Here is a 19,591-nt window from a genome sequence, read left to right on the forward strand (position 1 = left end):
TTCTCCTATTGCTTGTTACTTGGGAGAAAAGACCAACACCCTCCATGCTACAACCTCCTTTCAGGTAGTTGTAGACAGCCATAAGGACTCTCCTCAGCCTCCTTTTCTCCAGGCTGAACAGCCCCCCCCAGTTCCCTCATGAGACTTGTGCTCCAGGCCCCTCACCAGCTTCGTCGCCTCCTCTGCACTCTCTCCAGCACCTCAATGTATTTCCTGTAGTGAGGGGCCCAAAACTGAACACAGGATTCGGGGTGCGGCCTCACCAGCGCCAGGTACGGGGGCCCTCGCACAGGAGCCCAAAACGCTGGCGAAATTACAGGAAGGTGTTTGCACTCCCTCCCCCAGTTTCCCCGTTCTCCCCTCCCCTTGGCCTCCCCTGGCGGTCTGTGTGGCTCCACCTGTCCCCAGTTTCCACAGCACACAGGAAAAGGGGTCAGGCGCCCTCCAGGGGTTCCACTCCGCGGTTTCCTTGCGGCACCACACCCCAGCCATTGGTCCCACCCGCGTTTCCCCCGTGCGGGTGGCACCCCGAAAGCGCAGCAGCACGTGCACGCCCCCGAGGCCGACCCCGCTGCGGGGCGGAACTTTTTCTCCCGCCCCACCTCTGTGCCCGCCCCGGGGAGGGCGCTGCGCCGGGCTGAGGGAAGCGCCTGCGCGCTGTAGCCGCCGGCGCAAGCGCGGGGCCGGAAGCGGGGCAAGCGGCGACGCGGGTGAGCAGCCATGAGCTTCCTCATCGACTCCAGCATCATGGTTACTTCCCAGGTACCCCGCTGCTGCGCGGAGCGGACCCCCTCCCCGCAGAGGGGAGACGAAGTGGGTCATACTGCGGCCGTGGCCCGCTCGCCACCCCTCCGGCATCGGCCGTTTGGAGTGCGTGGGGGCGTTGCCTGCGGGCGCGCATGCGCACGGCCCGGCTTTAACGGCCGTGCTGCTGCCCGCGGTACCGGCCCTGCTGCCCGGGCCCCCTTGGCCCCGCGTGCCCAGCGGAGGGAACGGCGCCGCGCCTCAACGCGTTCGCCGCCCGCGGCTCAGCGGCTAGTTTGTGTCGTTGTGGCTGCCCGACCCTTGTCTATCGCCTGAGCTCCTGTGGCAGGAGGAGATAAGGTGTATGCATCTTTGAACGGCTTTCTTACGTGTCACGGTGACCGTTGCCCTCGTGCAATTAATTGTCAAGTCAGAGTGTGATGCGTGAAGAGGTTCATTAAATAACGTTGTAAGGAATAGGGCTTTTCTTGTAAATACTGCATCACTTCTATACATTTAAGGTTTTTTTGTTGGAACAGAAAGGGAAGTTCACCTTTCTGTTCTCTCTGTACTACTTATTTTGGTTTTGATATTCTTCAAGAAACCTTACCTTTTGTGTCTTTAGGCCCTGGTTTGCTACTGAGGAGTTTGCTTGTTTACAACTTTGGAAGATTTTTCATTATCTGCTTTAAGGAATATACAAAGATACCATGAAAGCCTCTTTCTCTATTGATCCATCTGTGATTTGGAACTTCCTTCTGCTTTTTCTTTCTGCTGCCAACGAAGTCATCTTTCAACTCATCTTTGCTTTACACCAGCTGAATTCACCTAGAAGCCCTTTAAAACATTTCCTGCCATTCACTCTTTATCATTAGGAAGTGGGCTGTCATTTTAACATACTTAAAGCTGTCTTATTGTTTTGTGGGAGGAAATACCCTCTTCTTCTTCATTAACTTCCTTTGCTACTAATTTATCTTGTCATTGTCTTGTCTTTGACCTGCCTCTTCTCCTTGCTACCCCACTCACTCCTCAGTAAGCATCTAAATACCCTTTCTTCCCATCTTCCTCTGTGGCAACTGAGGTGGTCCAACTGTTTGCATCTGCCCAAAGGGCAAGGTTCTGCTCCCTCTTCACTTCCACTTTGCTGCATAGTCATACTCTTTTATTTGTGGTCTCTCCCGTATTTGGTTTCTATAAATTTAACTGAATCACAGAGTGATCTGATAAGCTTCAGAGCTGGTGTGAAATTTTTGTTCTCTAATGAGGAGGGATGAGCTGAGGAAAGAGGACCTTTCCTTTCTCAACAGAAGTCATATACAGACTTTCATGCACAACTGTGGGGTTTTCTTGACAGTTTTCAGGACAGCTTTCGGCTATTTCTTAGAGATATAGTGTCCTTCTTGATAATGATTTGATTTTTGCTCCCATCATTTGCTTTGTATTCTAACATCTAACTTATCAAATTACATTTATTTGATTTGTGATGATAGCTTTGCATCTTCCCATCATCTTCAGAAGTATCAAGTTAGATATTTAATATCTGCATGTAATTGTCAAATGCTCAAGAATTTTCTGATTTAATGTGCTACGGTCACCTGGAGTGTCTTGGAATGTGAATTCTTAAGGTAGTGCCTTTCTACGCTTTTGTACAGTCCTTAACACACTGAAAATCTAATCTTTATATAACTTCATCTGTTACTATTGTACTTGATTATCTCCTCATCTCTTTGCTTATTTCTTTTTGAAGTGTTTGTCTCTACCTTCTTCCTCTTTTGCGTTAAGTGAGGAATTACTATATGTAAATATCACTTATCATACTACTTTGACTTACGACCTGTAGGTAGGAGGCTTGTGGAATATCTTTTTGCTATCAATTACTTTCAGGTCTGAAGTCCTCCTCAAACAAGTTTTACCAGCTGTTGCCAATCACTAGACCTTATTCTTATTTTAGTTCTTCTTTTGAGGCAAATGTTTGATCTTCCTTGCTCAGCTTTCCAGGTATTCCATGTCTGTAAATCATGTTGTTCTGTTACCTTTGCTCCTACGAGTTGCTTCTGATGCAGAGTGGAATTGTCCGCAATGATTCCTGTGGTTTTGTCTTTGAAAGTTTCCTGTGTCCACAGGAGGCCAGATGCTCTGGCCTTCTCTATGTGCTCTTGAAAATAAATACTTTGTCTTGTGCTTTCTAGCATATTGTGATTTTTCTCTTTACTTGGGTCAAAACTGCCTTTATAAAAATATTTAGTATCTTCTGAATTATCTTTTTGCTTTGATTCTTTTAAATTGTTACACTTGTTTTTAGTGTTTTGAGGAATAGACGGGGCTGCCCATGTAAGGCGTGATAGCGCAATCTCCTTTTTCTGTCTGAAGATGGATAGTTACAGTTTTGACCACATTGTTTAAGTTGTATTTATTTCATGTAACTCATCTGCAAAATAGTTGTGGTATTAAGTCCATCTCCTGAGGTGTGTGTGTTGAAACTTAACTGAGTTTTTGTCAAGTGATCTGAGAGCCATGGAAATCCAAAGCATTATTGGCTTGTCATGCTTTACGTACCTTTTCTATGTGGCTTTCTGCACCTCTGGATTGTGGTTTGAGGCATTCAGCTCTGCCTTTTCCCTGCCTTAGAGATGCTTTTAAAACATTTCTCCCACATTTTATTGGCGTGTAACCAGATTCAGTGTTAAGACCATTCCGGAAAAATCAAATGCACTTGTAGTCTGAAAGAAACGGCACATATTTTTATAGAATGTGCTCATCCCTAGAAGATGTGTATTGTGGACATTCAGGTGTTTACTTTTCCTCTGTCACCGTGTTTCCTGTAAAAACTATACACTTTAATTCTGTGGATAGAAGAGTGAAACAAGAAACAACCGTGCCAGGGATTCTGGCAGGCCAGGAACTGAAAAATTATGAGCACTTGGGAATATAGGAATGGGCTGTCATGACTGGATCTTCTGGAAGGTCATAGCTTTCTGTGTCTGCTATACAAGAACATTTAAAATATTATTCTCTCCATGGTACCATGGCAATTTTTGATCTTTTGTGGATTTTGGGTACTCTGGCCTAGCTTTCTTCCTTCCATTTCTTTCATCTATGGTTAGTAGTGAAATAGCTTTGTATTTTGCAAGTTACTGGATACAAATGTTAAGTGCTTCATCTCTTCTGCAGGTGCTGTTCTTTGGATTTGGGTGGCTGTTCTTCATGCGTAAGCTCTTCAAGGATTATGAGGTGAGAAGGAGCCTTTCATTACTATTCTGTATCTCAAATGTTACTTCCAATTACAGAAATATTTTTGAAACTGCATTTGGCCTTTTTTCTCTCTTTAAGCCCTCTTATTTCTAATTTTCTTTACTGTTACTTTCGTTTCCTCTTGTGCTTTTATTTAAAAGACTCCTAGATATCTGAATAAATGGGTTCTTCTGAGACCACTGAAAGTTTCCATATTGGCTACTGTAAGATGAAAATAAAGTGAAGGAGGTGCAGGGATAGTAGGAAACTCTTTTGCCTTATGCTTGAGTAAGTCTGCCTTACGTAATTGTAGAATTTTTGTGACGAAATAAAATTCAGTGGTTAACTTTCAACTCAGCGAGGTATGTTTGGTGTGGCTGTCTTGTTTGTGAGGATCGGATAGGATAAAACTATCAATTCCCTTATCCCTAAAGGGGTATGAAAGAATATAGTCTAGGTCAGAGATGCCTTAAGTGCAAGCCAAATTCAGAACCCAAAAGTTTTTCTGATATAGATCTTATTTTTAAATCTAAGGCTAAGATGAAAGAGCTCTGTTAGCAAGGGTCTATCATTAGTCATGCTGATATAGGGCATTGCATGCTTGACATCCCATCTGTGTAAGGCATCTCTGTTAAATGTGCTGATAGCTGCTATCAGCATTATACTCAGCAACTTAGGAGTTTGCCCTCTGCTTTCAAACAGGCTGTTGGTTTCTTCCCGTTTAGATAAAGGGCAAGGTGCCTTGAAACAGGAGACCTAGTTGTGTGCCATTGTGTCTTGTGGTTTTTTGTTTTGTTACCTGAGGAATATCAGGATGCCATTCTGGAAATGTAAATGCCTGATGTCTCTGGCTTATTTTCTCTACTGCAGGTACGACAGTATGTGGTCCAGGTGATCTTCTCTGTGACTTTTGCCTTCTCTTGTACCATGTTTGAACTCATCATCTTTGAGATTTTGGGGGTGCTGAACAGCAGGTGAGTCTGGTCCAGGTGATCTTCTCTGTGACTTTTGCTTTCTCTTGTACCATGTTTGAACTCATCATCTTTGAGCTTTTGGGGGTGCTGAACAGCAGGTGAGTCTGGGTACTCACTCAAGGACTAGCCTGCCTTGTGTTCAACAGCTTCAGTCCAACTTCTAAATGAATGGATTAGTCTTGGGTTGAGGAAATTGTATGAGAAAATTGTCAACAGCTCAGCAAAGATGTGTGAGCAGCAGGATTTGTTTATTTGGCAGAACATGGGACAAGAAGACATAAACTCCTGATTTTCCACACAGTTGCTATTAGTCTGGTCTAGGTCCTTAGGGCAAGGCTTTAGTCTTTGGCTTTCTCCATTTGTGTAGTTAAAAGAAACAGTTGCTTTATGGGAGTGTTGTGAGGCTTCACATCATGCTGAAGGGCACTTTCCAGATGTTAAGGACAAAAGAAGCTGTAAGCACTAGTTTTTCTGTGGTGGTCAGAGCAGCAAATAAGATGCGAAGCTAACTGTGGAGTCAGAACTACTTCTGTAATAATACAGTATTTGTGAATCAAAGGCTGATTCTCCTTTGACATAGGGTGAGGAGTTCTACATAAAGGGGGTGTTAAACACTGTCTACTTCAGAAGTCAGTAGAAAAGAGAAGATAGAACAGTAACATGTAGAGGCTAGCTGGGGTTTCGTATTTATTCTCTCTCATCATACTACTGCAAGAGAGCAGTCAAAGGAGTTGAAAGGGAAGAAGTACAAAACTGATAAAAGGTAATGCTAGTTCTGACTGTATGTTATTAATCTGTAGAGCTTCAAGCCAGCGGGATCACTGAGGAGAATGCTTTTATAAGCTTCAATAAAGGGCTGGACATCAATATAGATGAAAATGTTTGCCTCTGAATTAACTAGGAAAAAGTGACAAGGATCCTCATAATTTCTCCTTCCCCAAGGCATAAAGAGGGTAAATGTTAATACTGGGAACAGGACATGTATTTTTCTGTTCAAACTAAGTGAAAAGTCACTTTGGCCAAGATGAATCTCATCTGCATTTGACTTATCTCCTTTAGTCAGAGCAGTATAGATTATTTTGGTATGCATGTATATTTTAAAATTCTTGCTTTGCAGTGTCTCGGACAGGAGACAACTCACTTTGAAGTGAAACACGTTGAATTATGAACATTAAATATTCTTAATCTTTTGTACTTGAATTAGCCATTTTTTGACTCAGCCACTCATAACAAAAAATTACTGCTAATATGTAGTTTTCATTTACTGTTCAACTAGATGAGCGGTAAATCAAATGAATCATGCTGCAACTGACATTAGTGACTGTAGAGAATACAGTATCTGATAAAATAACCCAGTGTGTTTTTCTGGATACTTGTTGATTTTGAAATGCACATTTTTGAGCTCTGTATTAAAACCAAAAATGCCAAAACAACCCAAAACAGTAAACAAAATTCAGAATATTCTGTATGCTAGGCCAATATTATCCGATGTTTGATGTAGTTGAAAGGATTGCACTGACATACAATTGTCCTAGAGAAACTTGTTCTATCATGATAGTGTGCTAATTAGTGTTTTGACTTTATTTTAGCTCTCGGTATTTTCACTGGAAGCTGAACCTGTGTGTCATTTTGCTCATCCTAGTCTTCATGGTACCCTTCTACATTGGTTACTTTGTTGTGAGCAATATCAGATTATGTGAGTACTTGGTTTATGGCAGTGGGGCTTCTAATTTTTCTGAGAGATGTGTTGGTCACTATGCCCATAGTTCCCCTCTTCCTCTGGCTTTGTTCTGGCTGGATAATTTCTCTTTGGAACTTAATGCTTTAGCATTAACTGTTATTGAGCAGGTAGGAGATACTTTACCCCAACAAATTGAGCTTTTCTTTATGTGTTTTGACAAAATTGAGCACTTAAGAGTAACATTACTGGAATTTGTTCCTTTACAATGTTAAGCTTGCAGCCAAACTCTGGAGCCCTTGGCAAGGCTGTGTTGTTCTGCTAGGGGTTAAAAGAAATGAGCCAGAGCAGCTCAGGCAGAAAAGCTCAATAAATTACCTTTGCTTTTTTTGCTTACTGCTGTCTGGATGAGGCCTCTTCCATGCGCTAATGGATGCTTACCCTTGAGCTATTGATATTCCTCACTCTTTTGTATTAAGCTTCAGCATGTAGGTTGGGACTATTTAATGTGTAGTTTGGTCAGGAAGATGAGGTATTGACGTTTCATGTTCAGGGTCAGGCAAGAAAGATGCAGCTAAGTGATCCCCTCCCTGTTCATAGTGGAGCCCCCTTCACACATCCATGGGGAAAAGCCAAAGTGGTGCGTGGCTGTGTTAGCTCTTGCAAGGGGTGTTGTCTCAAAGAGGTGGTTCTGTAGGAAATGAAGGGGTGCATACTGCTGGCTGTGGCTCCAGCAGCTGACACCTGCTTTGACCACCTGTGCTCAAAGCAGCCTTCAGACCAATGTACTGACTTTGTAAGCTTGAAAAAGCCCTAAAGGCAGAACTTCTATAAAATACTGTTGTGTTTTTTTGTTCTCTCCATTAGTGCACAGACAGAAACTGCTTTTTGCCTGTGTTCTTTGGTTGACGTTCATGTATTTCTTCTGGAAACTGGGAGATCCATTTCCTATCCTCAGCCCAAAACATGGTGAGTTTCATCCTCTTGCTCATTCTTGCCCTACTGAAAGTAGGATTTGTTGTCTCACTTTTATCTTGGAGCTATTATTATGTTATCTCAGCTCTGCAGTTGAGACTGTAGAGGTAGTTCTTGCAACTGAGGGTCTGCTCTGCTTTGAATCTGAAGATCGTTGGACTGACAGAAATGGGTGGGCATACCTAGAATTATTTGCATTAGTTTTCTTCCAATGCCACAGGAAAGCTTCAGGGCAGTGAATTAGTCCTAACTGAACCTAGAGTATGTAAGAACACGGTGTACTGTATGAGAACTTTCCTTCATTTGCACAAAAAGTTGATCACAATTTTTATTAATTTGTTTCTTCTGTGGAGACTAAGACTAATTTATGTAAGAAGAGAATTGACAACCAATCCTTCATCTGATGTTTTTCAGTCAGATTGTTTCTTGGGACTGAAATCAGATCAGTTTAACATAGGTGGCTGTCCAGTTGATAAAACATGGCAGGGTGCCTAAACACCAGAGCTATATAGACTGTAGCCAGCAACATGTCTGGCAGCACATTCTAGCTTCGGAACAGCTTCGTACATCACCTGAGCCTAAAGATAGTACGGTTGTATGGTGCTAGAATGGGAGTTGGTAAGTCCTGCTGGATGCTGGAGCTATTTATGTTTCAAATTAGCTTGAGTATCTCTGTGTTGCAGTCACAGGACCAAGAGTATTTATAGTGTGAGGATACTGCATGCACTTGAGTTAATTTGCATGCAAAAGAGTTTGTTAACATGTGCACAACTGTACTGAATCCTTTGGGTACCTAAGTGTGTCTTGTAGCACTATAAGAACAGAACTATTTGTCTCCTGGGTTTCCTATGTGCCTTACGTTGTCATTATCTGCTGCACTGGAAAATTATTTATATATTGTTCTCAACAGGTGAAATTCAGTCAGTTTTGCTCCAGTTGGTGAATATGTCTGTCTGCATAGATAAATGTCAGCTTAATCTTTCTGTTTTCTAGGAGGCTACTTTACTCTGTACTAATCTGTAAGAGAAAAATTGAAGGATACCAGCTGCTGTAGGGTCTGCTCACCCTTTCATCTGTGATCTTTTAACTTTCGTTTTGCAATTGTGTCATTTGCCACTGAAACACAGAAGCTACTGTATAGTGCAGATCCCACTGCCCACTTTTCATTGCCAAGAAAAACATGTAGCCACTCTGAGTTGCAGAAAGTGCTTGAGTTGGCAGAATATGTTAACCCAATGGGAACTTAGCTATGGGGTTTAGGTAATCCTCTTCAGATCACTGAAAAGATTTTGTGCAGCTGCATAATAACTACAGATTTCCAGAACTGGTAGTGGGATGTTTTCTCTTTTTACCTTCTGCTTTACAGGATGATACCCCCACTTAACAGTTGCACAGTGCCTTATCTTACCAGGTGTAGACCTAAGGTTAGAGCAAAGGATTCTAGGCTTTTTCCTTGCTGCTGTCCTGCTGGTTGCTGCTGTCCTGCATGTACTGAAAAGGCTTCTGCAGGGCTTTGTCATGTGGTGGTGGCCTAATTCAGACAGCTAGGGTCCTGTTGTGGAGGGAGACATGATAGAAGGCTGTGCTTAGTGAGCACCTCACACTGTAGTGCCTTTCTCAGTGTGCCTGCCCCCCGGCTCCCCTGCAGGTATGGTGGTGTGCTGCAGCTGCGGAATTGTTCTGACTATCGGGGCCCTTTCAAATACCTTCACTGACATCCTGTGCCAGGGGTGCCTTGCCTGGGGATGGTGATGGCTGCCTGCCGCAGCTGGGAAATGCACCATTGATCAGAGCTCCAAATCAGGAGCCCTGGTTGCTCTACAATTTGCTTAACAGCCCTCAGTTTGGGAGCTTGTAGTAGAAGGAAGGTTATGCTTTATTCAGTTACATACTAGTATTCTAATAAAACTCTCATCTTTATCTGCGTTGGTAAAATATTCATTTTATCTGACCTGATCACAAGAGGAGGGTTGCTGTGAGTGCTGTAGGGAAACATTGCTTTAGCCAGTGGAATGTCATGTCATTTTGAAGGCACCTCTGTTTTAACTGCTGCTGTCTGACAATGTATGGGGCAAAAGGCCAGTGTATTGTAGCATATTCTGTAGCTGGTATAAATCTCTATGCAGCTGCACATGACTGGGTGTCTCGGTCCCCTTTGTGAAGTCTTTTTGCCTTTTTTTCATCATTTATTCCCCTTCTCTGAAGCATGAAATGTGACTTGGCGCTTGGCCATCTCAGCTTTGCAGTCATGTAAGCTCCAAATGTGCTGTGTGTGGCAGCTGCTCTATAACTAGCTCCCTAAAAAGTGGGTGATGTTTAGTAGCTCATGGCAGTATATCCTGAGAAGACAGGTTGATGTCTGTGTTTAATGACTGACAAGAATAAATGCAATTTCAGTGGTTGGTGTTGGTTACAGCACAGGCTTGATATTCATGCTGTTTTACATGAACATGTGCTTTCGACTGCACTTGGTGCTCAGGTGGAATGCCTTATTAGTGATCACCTCAACAATGTGTGTGTCCACAAGATGGATACAGGACAGCCATGGGTATACCATACCCTTTCGTGCTGTCATAACTCCTCTGCCCTACAAGCACGAATTGCTTCTGATCTGGAGGGGTCACTTCTAATGGCAATTGACAGGATAGGCCTTCCTCTCTATGGTCTAGACATTTTTGGGCCACTTTGCCAGGGCTAACTGGTTCAGTAACTCTAATCCTAGTTATTGCAGAAGTTGCTTTGCAGAATATGCCTTCTTTATAGTGTCTCGTGGATGATCTGTGTTCCCCTCTCTGCAAAGTGCAATTCCTAGTGTTTTATTGATTTAGAACCAAAATGTTGTTAGTCCCCTCCAGATCTGCCTTCAGCTTCCTCATAGCTAGAATTTGCCCTCCCTGTTTTTAAGCAGGGTAATGTGGTTTCTGAGGGAGACTTTCTACCTCTATCTTTTCGTAGTCTCTCTCTGTACTTCATGTTATAATACCTCTGAGCATTGCAGTGGGAAGGCAATTGGATTCATTAAGCAGCTCTGTATGTGTGTTGTGTTGTGAAGGCATCAAGTGTGTAGCAGAATGAAGAGAACAAGGTTTCTAATGCTGTGTTTTTCTTCTCTCAGGAATCCTGTCTATAGAACAGCTTATCAGCCGTGTGGGTGTGATTGGGGTGACACTCATGGCTTTGCTCTCAGGATTTGGCGCTGTCAACTGTCCATACACTTACATGTCCTACTTTCTCAGGTAAGTGCAGCCTTGTGAAATATTTCATCCATATTTTGAGTTTATTTCCTGTGGCATTGATTCAAGTTTTTCTATAACTTTTTTCTGAATCTAGCTATTACCATGTATACATGCTAGAACCTTTTCCATTGCTGAAGCATTTTCTCCTTATACAGGCTTCTCTCTTCTTTGTTTCATGAGCATGTGCATATTTCCTCAGAAATGTGCTAGCAGGCCTAATTGGGTGTCTTCATTTTGCAGGAATGTGACAGATGCAGATATTCTGGCTTTAGAGCGACGACTCCTTCAAACTATGGACATGATTATTAGCAAGAAAAAAAGGTGAGAAGGCAGCAGTAGTGTGAAATTATTTATTTCAAGGCTTTTCAGTCAATATGGTATAAGATGGTTCTTGAAATTAACAAAATTGTTAGTCTTGTCAGGGCTACATGTTCAGTGAAACAGGTGGCTGAATTGCATTGAGCTGTGTGGTGGTTCATTCTGGCCTGATATACAACTTATTTTTTTCCCAGGCATGTACACTAAATAGCACCCTTTCTTGCCACAGTGGCACAGATGAGGTTTCCAAATAAATTGTAACTCTCTAATGGCAGTGTGACTGCTCTGCAAGATGGGCACCTTTCTTTCCTGATGAGTAAGTGACCCCTAAACCACTGCAGCTGGTTCTCCTACTGGTGGTAGGGCACTTGGTTCATACGTAGTCAACCCTCTCCTGCTCTGTGGATCTGCTGTTTTCTGGTCAAAGCTGAAGCAGGCTAGTGAGTTGGTGTGGACACAGCTATATTCTTGAAAATGAAAATTCATGTTGCCAAATAGGATGTAGCATAGTGCACAAGCATGCCATCAGAACTCTGCTTTTGTTGGTTTGGCTTATTCCATGTACCTCAAGCGAAAAAACTACTTTTGGAAACAATGCGATTTCATTTACACTGAAAAGATTTTTGTCGCTCTTCCAAATTACATATTACCTGCCCTACTGGTTGTGCAGAATAAATACAATTACTGTAGTCACTTCAAAGGTTTAACTCTTTGACACTGAATTCCCCAAACTTTACCTTTGGTGCACTCCTATTTTAATCTGCTCTTCTAATGTATGATGATGGAGATTTTTGGTAGTCTAACCTTGCTGAATTAGTCACCCGTGTGCCTAACTGTTGATCGGTGTTAGCATATAAAAGTGTAGTTAAAGCATAACTTTTTTCTTCCCCATTGAAAATGTGAAGTGGTGAACAAATGTTAACTTGGTATTTGTGGTCATATATGAGGTGGTAAGTAGTGAGAGAATTTAATTACTCAGGTCTAATTGATTTAATTGACTAGGAGCATACTAAAATACTGGCTTTGGAGTTAAAAGATACTGTGTAGTGCAGCTTCTGACTCTGTGCTCTTTGTTTTGTACAGTGTTTTTGGACTTCTGGTTCAGGTAGAGTGATGTTGGGGTAAAAGTGAGGACGTCTGGGGCTCGTAACTTTCTTCTTATGGACAGGAAATCTGAATGTAGCAACTTTCTAACCATTATGAAGAGCCACATAAAGAGACTTAATCACAGTTATACTGAAGTTCATGTATTTATGTTTAAAAAATCCCCCAAACCAAACAAACTCCAAAACACTGTGCAAGAAATGTGCAAGAAGTAGCAAAAGCTCGAGCTCTGTAGATTTCAGTCTGTTTTTGCTTTGACAGAGAGCAGTGGCTTGCATAATTGGACTATTTGCTCATATAAAGTGGAGTTTAAAAAGTTAGATTTGTATCAGTCCAAATGCAATCCAAATAATTTGACAGAACAAGCAGGAAAGCAGTATTTTAGTGTAGGATAAACGCTGTACTTAATTGTCAGTTACTTGCTGGCCACCTTTTCAGTACTGCTGATAACTCGGAACTTCTCAATGCCCCCAGGGTATATAGAACATAAAGCTTTTTTTTTTTTCCTAATCTTGACATTTCTTCCCATACTGAACCTTATTCATACTGGCTTTCTTGTCAGTGCGAGATAGTTGTTGAAAGCTGTTTCCCTGATGCTTTTTGCACAGGAATTGTTGTTGTCTCCTTCCGTATGGAAACTCGCCTCTGAGGTTGGCAGGTTCTTTATACTCATCCTTGCAGGTATGACATAACTAAGCCTCAGGTTTGAAATGCCTAGATTCTGTGACACCGTTGCTTCATTCTGCTTTATCTAAGAGTCAAATCAGCCTACCTGAAGTAGGTATATTGCATATCTACACAGGCAAAGTGTGTGATTTTTGTCTGTGGATCCTTTCTGTGACATCTCCAGAACTCCTGACTCTACTGTGTGGGTACAGAGATCCCTGTCACTTCTCAAAAGAAAAGATTTGTGTTTGTATACTTACAGCCTTGTGCTTCACTTTGACATTGCTGCAACACTGGATTGTTTGGGATGGAATGTGTGAATTGAGAAAACAAGGATTAAAAATGCAGTTCTTATATTTGGCAGCTGTCAGGATGAATTGAATCGTTCCAAGATCTCTGTTATTTGTAGTCTGTGGCTGTATGTTCTTTTTTGTGTTATGTCAAGTGCTCCAAGTGTGTTTCTTTTGCTGGATGTGAAGGAGGAGTGGTTTATTTATTTATTTTTAATTACACTGCTTATCATCAACCTTGAAGAGCACTCAGTACCAAATGTAGCAATACTGGCTGCAGATACCAGAAAGGGCCTAAACACCGTCGAACCATGGATTGCCTTGACAATCCTATGAATAGTTTTCAGCTTAGGAGTGGATAACTGGCTCACAAATTTCAATGGGTAGAAATGTGAGGGAATGAGGCCAGAAGCCAGCACTGCTCATGGGGATTATGCTGCAGTGCACGTGGAGTGTGGGGGACAATATGCAGCTGCTGCTGTAGTGTTGGAATTAGCTTCAGGAGTCACGTTCAGATTGCCTGAAGCGTCTAATGGTTCAGGCCAATAATGGATTTATGTGTTTCTGCTTCATAACAGCTTGTCATGCAGCCCAGTAGTGAGTGACAGCATATCAGAGAGTGCTCCTGCATGCCATCCAGCACTCACAGTTCTTTGGAAGAGGCAGATGTGCAGTGATAAAGAAGAAGTGTTCAAGGGGAGAGGGGAGCTTGAGAAGCCTTCCAGTTCCTGAACTTGAGATAGCAGAGTCATGTGTTTGAGGAAAGAAAGCAACTAATCATATGACTGAGAAATCCTTTCGAATTTTTATATTTAATTGGGTTTAAATCCCTTTAAGGATTGAAGCAGGATCCTGAATGAAAGTATTGAGAAGTGTCTTATTGAATCTTGCTTGATTAGATCTGGGCTCTACTCCAGAGCTAATCAAGATAATGTTATGAAGCAAGATTGGTGCTTGAGGGGGTAAAAAAAAAAGGGGGGCATCTGTTCGCAGTGGATTTAGTTTAACAGTATCTTCTAAGGAACTGTTTCTTGGTTGTGTGTTTTTTGTTTGTTTGTTTTGTTTGGGTGTTTTTTTTTTAATTTTATTTTCTGTTTTGATTTTTTTTTTTTTTTTTAATAGAAGTGCTTTATTCTTAAGGACTTATGTTTTCTGTTCTTTCAGGATAGCAGTGGCTCATAGGACAATGTTCCAGAGAGGAGAAGTACATAACAAACCCACTGGCTTCTGGGGAATGATAAAAAGTGTTACAACGTCTGTTTCAGGCAGTGAAAGTATCCTTCATCTGCATGCTGTCACCTGCCTCCAGAGGTGGCTCCAGCTTTATTCTGTTTTGAGAGGAAGAGTGTTGGCTGAGCCAGTTACAAAGCGTTTGTGTTTCAACATGTTTCAGCAGTCTCAGCAAAACGCTGAGACTCCTTGCAAGTTTGCTCACTATCACTGTACTACCTGCCTGGGGTTTGAACATGTAGTTTTACTGTGACACAAATGGGAGTCATATGCTACTACCCTGCCCTATAAATGGGTTGTTGCATCACCATTTGAGGTGTACAGCAGGTCACAGGACAGATGTGCACACCTATGGTGTCACATTACAGATGTGATCACATCACTGACATGGGGGGCAACTTTCTATTTTGATGTATCCTCTGCTCATATGAATGACCTGCATGCATATTTTGGTCGTAACTTGAAATATGCTCTTCCAGGGTGGAGAACCTGTGACGTACTTGAGCAAACAATGGGGTTGGCTGAGGTGCTGGAACAATTTACCTGGCTTATATTTGGCTTTCTGGCCATGTTGGAAAGCTGTGAGAAAAAGAAAGGGAGGAAACAACTTGTTGACCAAATAAATTGTTCTTATGATATAGGTTGGCCACTGGTGCTATAGTAGTGTGACAAGAAGGTTGATAGGAACAGGTGAAGAGAAGTTGTTCTGCCCATGTGAAAGGGATAGAAGGAATCGATTGGGAATTACAAGAGTCTGTATTACTCTAACTTACAGTTGCCTACCAACAATTTCTGCTGGACTACTTCAAAGTGTGCAGTTTGTATCTTTAAGGCTGAGGAGTCTTCTTCCTCTCCCACTACCTGTTAAAATCAGAATTTGGCTGTTTGACTAGTCTCTTTATAATAACCACTAATCTCTTGGAGCAGTTACTCAGCAGTTTTGCTTATGAAAGTGATGTGAGAGTGACATATGACGATGCACTTCAGTGGCAAGGGATGCTGCCCAAAGTGGGGCATCAGTTTTCAAGGGTCTATTGCGCAATTGGTTTCCCAGGCAGAAGAATGAAGAGCTTGTTGCGTGACTGCCTAAATACTGCGTACTGTCTACCTTCTTAAAATACAGTAGTGTGCAATACATATATATCCTTGAGATTTCTTTGATTGCAGTATTAACAAGGGGCATTAAGACTGAATAAAAAACCTGATCTGGATCAAAAAAGTGGTCAAGCCCTTTAGAGGTGGCCCTTGAGCTTTGTGGGGGATGCTTTGTTTTTAAGTAAGAATTTGTGACCTCTTCTAGCCTTGACTATGCTGGTTTGCCAGATCTGTCCCTTATTCAGCAAGAAGTGGATGCCCTAGAAGAGCTGAGTCGGCAGCTTTTTCTGGAAACTGCTGACCTGCATGCAACAAAGGTACACAGCAAAGAAACTGCCCAGATGGGTGTTGGGATTCCAGGGTAGTCTGAAAGAGAATGTATATTAGAGGGGTGTCAAACTCATTTTCGCCGGGGGCCTCAGCAGCCTCACAGTTGTCTTCAAAGGGCCCAATGTAATTTTAGGACTGTATAAATATAGGAATAGTTTCATTTATACAGTCCTAAAATTACATTTGGACCTTTGAAGGCAACCGCGAGGCTTCTGTGGCCCCTGGTGAAAATGAGTTTGACACCCCTGGGAAGAAATTGAAAGCTGTTCAGCAGGTAAATCTTGAAATGTTGTGATGTGGTGGAGTGAGGATCTGTTTCTTTAATTTGGGTTCTAGATGGCAGTTTCTCCAGTTCACATGCATACAGGTGCATGTCCCTAAAGCCATTCAGAAACTTTTGAATTGAAATTTTCAAGTTCAGAAACATGTGAATTAAGAAGTTCTAGAAGGATAAAGCTGTGTTTGCTACTATTGGTACTCTGTTAGAATTTTGTGCTGTGGGTGATTGTGGAAATGATATTTTTTTGTGTTCTGTTTCCCCTGCCCCCTTTTGTATTTCAGGAGAGAATAGAATATTCTAAAACTTTCCAGGGAAAATACTTTAATGTTTTGGGTTATTTTTTCTCCATCTATTGTGTCTGGAAAATCTTCATGGTATGTAAGCATTTTATTGCATTTTAAGTGTACATAAGCAAATGTAACACCCTGTGTAGATTACGCTGTACATGCAGTTTGTCAAGTAAGGCTCTTGTTTCCTTAAAATCAGGCTTCTGGAAATCCTGAAACAAACTCGCCCTTGGCTGGAATAAAGCTCTGAGTCTGTGTGTCTGTATAGAGCCTTAGACAAGCAATTCTTCCATGTGTGCATTTTGCACCTTCTTTGACAAATCTGATCATCCCCTGCCCCTTTCCTAGGTGATACAAAGAGTCATGCATGTGTCTCATGTGTAGTAGTGAGGTATGCTTTTTATTTTCTTGTTTGAATGTAAATCCATCTCTTCCTTGCAGGCAACCATCAATATTGTATTTGACCGTGTGGGGAAGACTGATCCAGTCACAAGAGGAATTGAGATCACTGTAAATTATCTGGGAATCCAGTTTGATGTGAGACTTTATTAATTCTTACAGCCTTTTCAGTAGTTCCTATCTTATCTAAATAAAATCTTATTGCTGATAGGGAGAGAGTGATAGAACTCTGAGAATGTCTCTTTGACTTCTGATTTATTGGGGAGGAAGGGAAAATGCACCATGAACTTTGCTTTCACACTGATTTTTATGCCGGAATGATAATGTGATTTTACCAGAAGAGGCAGTGTTTGTTTTGGGCAAATGGAAACATGTTAGTCAACTTGCTTAGATTAATGCATTTTTCTACAGAGTAACTATGTTTGCCTGTACTCATAGATGTTCTGTCAATTACACTTCTTAAAAATATCTCTGAATATAGAGTTCTTTGTGGTTGGTATAAACTAAATCTGGTTTTACTCGTGCATTTGGAGTAAAGAGTGGCTAATATATCTGTGAAAATGTCTGTTATATAAAACTATCTACAATGGATATCTGTACAACCAGGAAATAAAAAGACCCTGAAGAATTGGCAGCTATACAGTGTGGTGTAACTAGGGTTAGTGTTTGAGATTTAACTGTATTCTTCTTGCTGATACAGGTGAAATTCTGGTCTCAGCACATTTCCTTTATTCTTGTTGGAATAATCATTGTCACCTCTATCAGAGGATTACTAATTACACTTACAAAGGTAAGAGCCAGGACACACTTGTGTGGTTTGGGGCCAGGAAAGCTATTACCAGATCTTTAACTTTAGGCAGGGCAAATACTGTATAAACCTTAAATACGTATTTATGTTTTAGATATCTGAATATAAACCCTTACAGAGGGAGAAAAGGAGGAAAAATGTCTTCTGTAGTGTGTTTCCCCACTCAGTCTCTATTGTTATTACTCTTGGGAAGAGGTGCAGATGTTAAATGTAAGCAAGGATTCAAAATGATGCTGTAGCTAGGGCTTATTAGTAAGGTTGATGATGATTGAAAGAATTTAGATTGCTTAATTTTGGCTTCAGGTTCTTTAGGTAGAACTGGAAAGGCATTAACTCAAAAGACATGCGACTCATTGTGTGGGCCTGGCTCTTGGTGCCTAAGCTTAAACATTAATATGTGTCCTTATAGGACTTTTACAAAATGGTGCCATTGGCTTAGGGAGGTTGATGTTCAAGACTAAGACTGGAGGTTTCTGAAAGTAGGATACAAGGCACTCCTTCAGAAAGGCACATTGGACTTACCTGATGTCTTATTTCCAGTGGTTTTTTTTTTTTTTTCTTTCCAGTTCTTCTATGCCATTTCCAGCAGCAAGTCCTCCAATGTTATTGTTCTGCTTTTAGCACAGATCATGGTGAGTATGTAGAACTACGGGCACACATATATACATTTATGCATACATACTTATTTGTGTGTATACATATACACATAACAAAAGTCTTTGTATGCTGACCTATCTTAGCCACATAGCCAATTGTGAAATAATTGCTACTTTCTCTTTTTTTCAATTTACAGGGTATGTACTTTGTGTCATCAGTGCTCCTGATCCGGATGAGTATGCCTCTAGAGTATCGCACTATTATTACCGAAGTCCTGGGAGAACTCCAGTTCAACTTTTATCATCGTTGGTTTGATGTGATATTCCTAGTTAGTGCACTGTCCAGTATTCTCTTCCTTTATTTAGCACACAAACAAGCCCCAGAAAAGCACATGACCCCCTAAGTAAGGACTGGAGTCACGTGCTGGACTTTGTCCTTTGAGCTGGACTCCTGCAACTCCTGTGGACTACAAAACTTGAAGAAAGCCGGGACTGTTCTGTTTGTTCCAGCAGTGTAATTGGCTCTTGGAACTTCCATGTGTGTCTTCATCAAGCTCTGTGGCTCGTTTTGTTAAGGTGTCACAGCTTGAAGGAAAGGGGATGCACATATTGAATGTGAGATAGTTCATTGCCAAGGAATAAGCGCACTCCTTGGTACATCAATATCTAGGGGGAGTGGAACTTTCTGAGTAGGCTGTCTTGGGTAAGACCTCTTACTTTTAGAAGAATGTTTTCATAGAGGGCACCAAGGAAATGTGATTTTTCTTTTGAAAATCAACCCCCAATTGGGATTCAGAGGATGGCAGTTCTGGAGTTGAATGTTTGAGCTTGTGGAATTAAAGAAGTTTTTGTAATATCTTATGCAAGCATCTCGACTTTTGTCGGCCTCAAGTATTTGGCTGGAAGTGAGCTAGAAAGTGGCCAGGATTTGTTGCCTGGCAGAAGTGGATAGAATTTCATTCCGTTTGTGTATGGAGGGTACAGGAGTGTGTATTACTGGTACCTACTGTCCTGAGTCTCGTCTTTGTTTCTCTCCCTGCATAAATGGAACTGAGGTTTTGGATTCCTCTTTTTTAAAGTTGAGTGTGAAGCCAAAGACTACTGTTATGCTTTGTTTAACTTATACATTACAAATGTGTTTACCTTATGTGCTGTGTATTTGGTGTTCCCCACAACCTGTGTATTCTTCTACAGTAGCCCTTTTCCTCTTCTTGATGTAATTCAAGGCATAAAAGTAAATTTTATTCATATGACTTAAACTTGTAGCTTCCTATATACACTCTCAGGCTTGGTTTAAAATTGTTCTGGAACACAAATCATAGGTGATAAGAGTAAGACCTGGGGAAAAAA

At 41.6% G+C, this 19,591-nt stretch overlaps 1 protein-coding gene across 3 annotated transcripts; it reads left to right on the forward strand.

The window, feature by feature from the left end:
• The first annotated feature begins 631 nt into the window (after positions 1-631).
• GPR89B (G protein-coupled receptor 89B) lies at positions 632-19,494 on the forward strand. Of its 3 annotated transcripts, none has more exons than XM_082055453.1 (14): positions 632-762; positions 3,916-3,975; positions 4,846-4,949; positions 6,539-6,645; positions 7,495-7,596; positions 10,718-10,838; positions 11,079-11,159; positions 14,381-14,490; positions 15,770-15,858; positions 16,433-16,525; positions 16,880-16,975; positions 17,538-17,627; positions 18,212-18,277; positions 18,439-19,494. In XM_082055453.1, exons 1-14 carry the CDS (start codon positions 721-723, stop codon positions 18,643-18,645), a joined length of 1,368 nt encoding a protein of 455 aa, XP_081911579.1. In that variant the 5' UTR covers positions 632-720; the 3' UTR covers positions 18,646-19,494. The 3 variants fall into 3 exon arrangements, with proteins under 3 accessions (XP_081911579.1, XP_081911580.1, XP_081911581.1); XM_082055454.1 differs by having other exon boundaries at positions 656-710; XM_082055455.1 differs by lacking the exons at positions 632-762; positions 3,916-3,975; positions 4,846-4,949 and adding an exon at positions 4,963-5,047.
• The last annotated feature ends 97 nt before the right edge of the window (positions 19,495-19,591 follow it).

The sequence above is a fragment of the Streptopelia decaocto genome, assembly GCF_964273445.1.
Source record: "Streptopelia decaocto genome assembly, chromosome: 1".
Classification (NCBI taxonomy): domain Eukaryota; kingdom Metazoa; phylum Chordata; class Aves; order Columbiformes; family Columbidae; genus Streptopelia; species Streptopelia decaocto.

What these genes read in the sequence shown, in the direction of transcription:
- GPR89B (XM_082055453.1), top strand. Translation starts at nt 721, where the DNA reads ATGAGCTTCCTCATCGACTCCAGCATCATGGTTACTTCCCAG. An exon ending in AGCTCTTCAAGGATTATGAG is followed by an intron (nt 3,976 to 4,845) that starts GTGAGAAGGAGC and finishes TCTCTACTGCAG; the next exon opens with GTACGACAGTATGTGGTCCA. An exon ending in TACATGTCCTACTTTCTCAG is followed by an intron (nt 10,839 to 11,078) that starts GTAAGTGCAGCC and finishes TTCATTTTGCAG; the next exon opens with GAATGTGACAGATGCAGATA.